The sequence below is a fragment of the Oncorhynchus tshawytscha genome, linkage group LG16 (genome assembly GCF_018296145.1).
Source record: "Oncorhynchus tshawytscha isolate Ot180627B linkage group LG16, Otsh_v2.0, whole genome shotgun sequence".
NCBI lineage: Eukaryota > Metazoa > Chordata > Actinopteri > Salmoniformes > Salmonidae > Oncorhynchus > Oncorhynchus tshawytscha.
The window spans coordinates 49,571,721-49,575,757 of record NC_056444.1 but is presented as its reverse complement, the minus strand read 5'-3'; the positions used below and the strand labels follow the sequence as shown (position 1 = coordinate 49,575,757).

Here is a 4,037-nt window from a genome sequence, read left to right as displayed (position 1 = left end):
GCTTCCGTCTGGCCACTCTACCATAAAGGCCTGATTGTTGGAGTGCTGCAGAGATGGTTGTCCTTCTGGAAGGTTATCCCATTTCCACAGAGGAACTCTGGAGCTCTGCCAGAGTGCCCATGGTGTTCTTGGTCACCTCCCTGACCAAGGCCCTTCTCCCCCGATTGCTCAGTTTGGCTGGGTGGCCAGCTCTAGGAAGAGTCTTGTTGGTTCCAAACTTCTTCCATCTAAGAATGATGGAGGTCACTGTGTTCTTTGGGACCTTCAATGCTGCAGAAATGTTTTGGTACCCTTCCCTAGATCTGTGCCTCGACACAATCCTGTCTCGGAGCTCTACGGACAATTCCTTCAACGTCATGGCTTAGTTTTTTGCTCTGACATGCACTGTCAACTGTGGGACCTTATATAGACAGGTGTGTACTTTTTCAAATCATGTCCAACCAATTGAATTTGCCCCAGGTGGACTCCAATGAAGTTGTAGAAACATCTCAAGGGTGATCAATGAAAACAGGATGCACCTGACCTCAATTTTGAGTCTCATAGCAAAGAGTCTGAATACTTATGTAAATAAGGTATTTCTGTTTTTAATTTTTTATACATTTGCAAATGTAAAAATATCTGGTTTTCGCTTTGATTAAATGTTTTATTTAACCTTTATTTAACTAGGCAAGTCAGTTAAGAACAAATTCTTATTTACAATGACGGCCTACACCGGCCAAACCTATACGAGGCTGGGCCAATTGTGCGCCGCCCTATGGGACTCACAATCACATCCAGGTTGTGATACAGCCTGGAATCGAACCAGGGTCTGTAGTGACGCCTCTAGCACTGAGAGGCAGTGCCTTAGACCCCGTCGCCACTTGGGAGCCCCGAGTGATTGAACTTTTTTCTTTAATCAATTTTAGGATAAGGTTGTAACGTAACAAAATGTGGAAAAACTGAAGTGGTCTGAATACTTTCTGAATGTACTGTAGTTGAGCAGCATAGTACACTGTTTTGACTCTGCTCTCCAGGTGATGATGGCGTCGAGGCCTGCGGTGGATGCCTGGTACGGGGCTCGGGACTGGGCCTTGGAGCACCCCCCTGGTGGGGAGGGCTGGATCAGCCGGCAGGACTACGAGGAGAAGGGCGGTGAGTATCTGAGCGAGCACTGTGCCTCCAACGTCTTCATCCCCATGAAGATCGCCAAACCAGTCCCGCGCCTTGCTGAACCTCTGTTAGTGCCCATTACCACGATGACAGCAGCTTCCCCCGACAGTGTTTCAGCCTCTCCATCAACCTTCACCTTGGCACCAACCCAAACTTGAACTCCTCCACTTTCTCTCATGAGCACTTATGGGAAAGAGCATAACTAGGTGGGTGCATCTCACTGTATATATCATGGTGCTGTGCATTTTGGGATTTCAAATTAGCACAGATGATGATGGACCAATGGACCACTCATGTTGAATGGCTACAACTTTAGACCGGTCTGAAGGCATTGGGCTGTTTGGTTGTGTTAGTCCTTTTTATACTTCATCACATAAATGATTTTGTTTTTTTACCTGTGCAGTTTTTATAATACAATCAAGCTATGTTTCAGATTCAGTCAAGGATATGTTGTCAACCAAACACCTAGATACCACAAGCTGGCATTTGCTGTCAAATATTACAATAAAAACATACTTTTTGTATAAGACTGTCAAGTTCCTCTTTGTTGTATGCTGTATCTAGAAGAGTGAAATCCATATCCACATGAGTATTACTGCATTACACTATTGTGCCACAGGGTGGTGTTAGTCTACAGTACAGTAGATTTTTCCCCCCACACACACCTTTGACCAAACAACTGAAGCTCTTTAACAGCTTGTAAAGCACCATTGGCCGCATTACTGGGATGTAGGAACATCCCCTTTTTTAACAGATGTTTTGTTATAGAGATACACATAGAGTTAGATTTCTATTGTAGTATTGCCACACTGTGTCCTGTTAGATATATAGTGCCTTCAGGAAGTATTCATAGCCCTTGACTTATTCCACATTTAGTTGTTAGCCTGAATTTAAAATGTATTAATTGTATTTATTTTATCTCACCCAACTACACACAATACCCCATAATGACAAAGTGAAAATGTGTTTTTAGAAATGATTGAAAAGGAAATGCAGATATCTAATTTACATAAGTATTCACAGCCCCGAGTCAATACTTTGTAGAAGCACCTTTGCCAGCGATTACAGCTGTGAGTCTTTCTGGGTAAGTCTTTAAGAGCTTTCGAAACCTGGATTGTGCAACATTTTCCCATTTAATCTTTTCAGAATTCTTCAAGCTCTGTCAAATTGATTGTTGAATCATTGCTGGACAACCATTTTCAGGTCTTGCCATAGATTTTAAAGTAGATTTAAGTCAAAACTGTAACTTGGCCACTCAGGAACATGTTTTCTGGTAAGCAATTTCATGTTTTCTTGGTAAGCAATTCCAGTTTATATGTGGCCTTGTGTTTTAAGTTATTGTCCTGCTGAGAGGTGCATTCATCTCCCAGTGTCTGGTGGAAGGCAGACTGAACCAGGTTTTCCTCTAGGATTTTGCCTATGCTTAGCTCCATTCCGTTTATTTTTTAATGTGAAAAACTCCCCAGTCCTTCACGATTCCATGCATACCCATAACATGATGCAGCCACTACTCTGCTTAAAATTACGGAGAGTGGTGCTCAGTAATGTGTTGTATTAGATCTACCCCCAACATAACACCTTGTATTCAGGATAAAAAGTGAATTGCTTTGCCACATTCTTTGCAGTATTACTTTAGTGCCTTGTTGCAAACAGGATGCATGTTTTGGAACATTGTTATTCTGTACAGGCTTCCTTCTTTTCACTCTGTCATTTAGGTTAGTAGTGTGGTGTAACTACAATGTTGTTGATTCATCCTCAGTTTTCTCCTTTCATAGCCATTAAACTTTGTAACTGTTTTAAAGTCACCATTGGCCTCTTGGTGAAATCACTGAGCTGTTTCCTTCCTCTCCAGCAACTGAGTTATATATGGATGCCTGTATCTTTGTAGTGACTGGGTGTATTAGTACACCATCCAAAGTGTAATTTAATAACTTCACCATGCTCAAAGTGATATTCAATGTCAGCTTTTCTTTACTTTTTTTTACCCATTATTTACCAATAGGTACCTTTCTTTGGGAGATATTGGAAAACCTCCCTGGTCTTTGTGGTTGAATCTGTGTTTGAAATTCATTGCTCGACTGAAGGACCTTACAGATAATTGAATGTCTGGGGTACAGAGATGAGGTAGTCATTAAAAAAAAATCATATTGCACACAGTGAGTCCATGCAACTTATTAGGTGACGTACAAATCTTTACTCCTGAATGTATTTAGGCTTGTCATAAAAAGGGGCTGAGTACTTACTGAGTCAAGACATTTCAGCTGTACATTTTTTCCCCCTGAATTAGTAAAAATGTCAAAAAAAACAATTTCACTTTGACATTTGGTATTGTATGTATGCCAGAGGCAAAAATCTCAACAGAATCCATTTTAAATCCAGGCGATAACACAACAAAATGTGGACAAAGTAAAGGGGTATGAATATTTTCTGAAGGCACGATAACACCCCTCAGTGTTGCTTCTCTGCCTCAGCAAGCTTCGAACATGTCAAAGGAGAGGGATAATTATATGATTGATTTGAATGTTTGGGCAAACTTTTGTAGTTATTGTAAAGCTGGCAGCATCATAGGGCAACTCGCCTATGAGTAACTCCCGTCTGTAAATACTCATCACACGGCATTGGCAGCCAGACATACAGTACCAGTCAAACGTTTGGACACACCTACTAATTCCAGTTTTTTTTTTCATTTTGACTATTCTCTACATTGTAGAATAATAGTGAAGATATAAATACTATTAAATAACACATGGAATCATGTTAAACAAAATATATTTGAGATTCTTCAAAGTTTGCCTTGATGACATCTTTGTACACTCGTCATTCTCTCAACCAACTTCATGAGGTAGTCACCTGTATTGCATTTTAATTAACAGGTGTGCCTTGTTAAA

At 40.7% G+C, this 4,037-nt stretch overlaps 1 protein-coding gene across 1 annotated transcript in view; it reads left to right on the top strand.

Moving 5' to 3' along the window:
- actr5 (actin related protein 5) overlaps nt 1-1,673 on the top strand; it is a 14,670-nt gene extending 12,997 nt beyond the window's left edge. Inside the window, exon 9 of the mRNA XM_024375229.1 lies at nt 1,014-1,673. Coding sequence (XP_024230997.1) covers nt 1,014-1,307 — 294 coding nt within the window. The 3' untranslated portion in view covers nt 1,308-1,673. The remainder of the gene's footprint in view (nt 1-1,013) is intronic.
- The last annotated feature ends 2,364 nt before the right edge of the window (nt 1,674-4,037 follow it).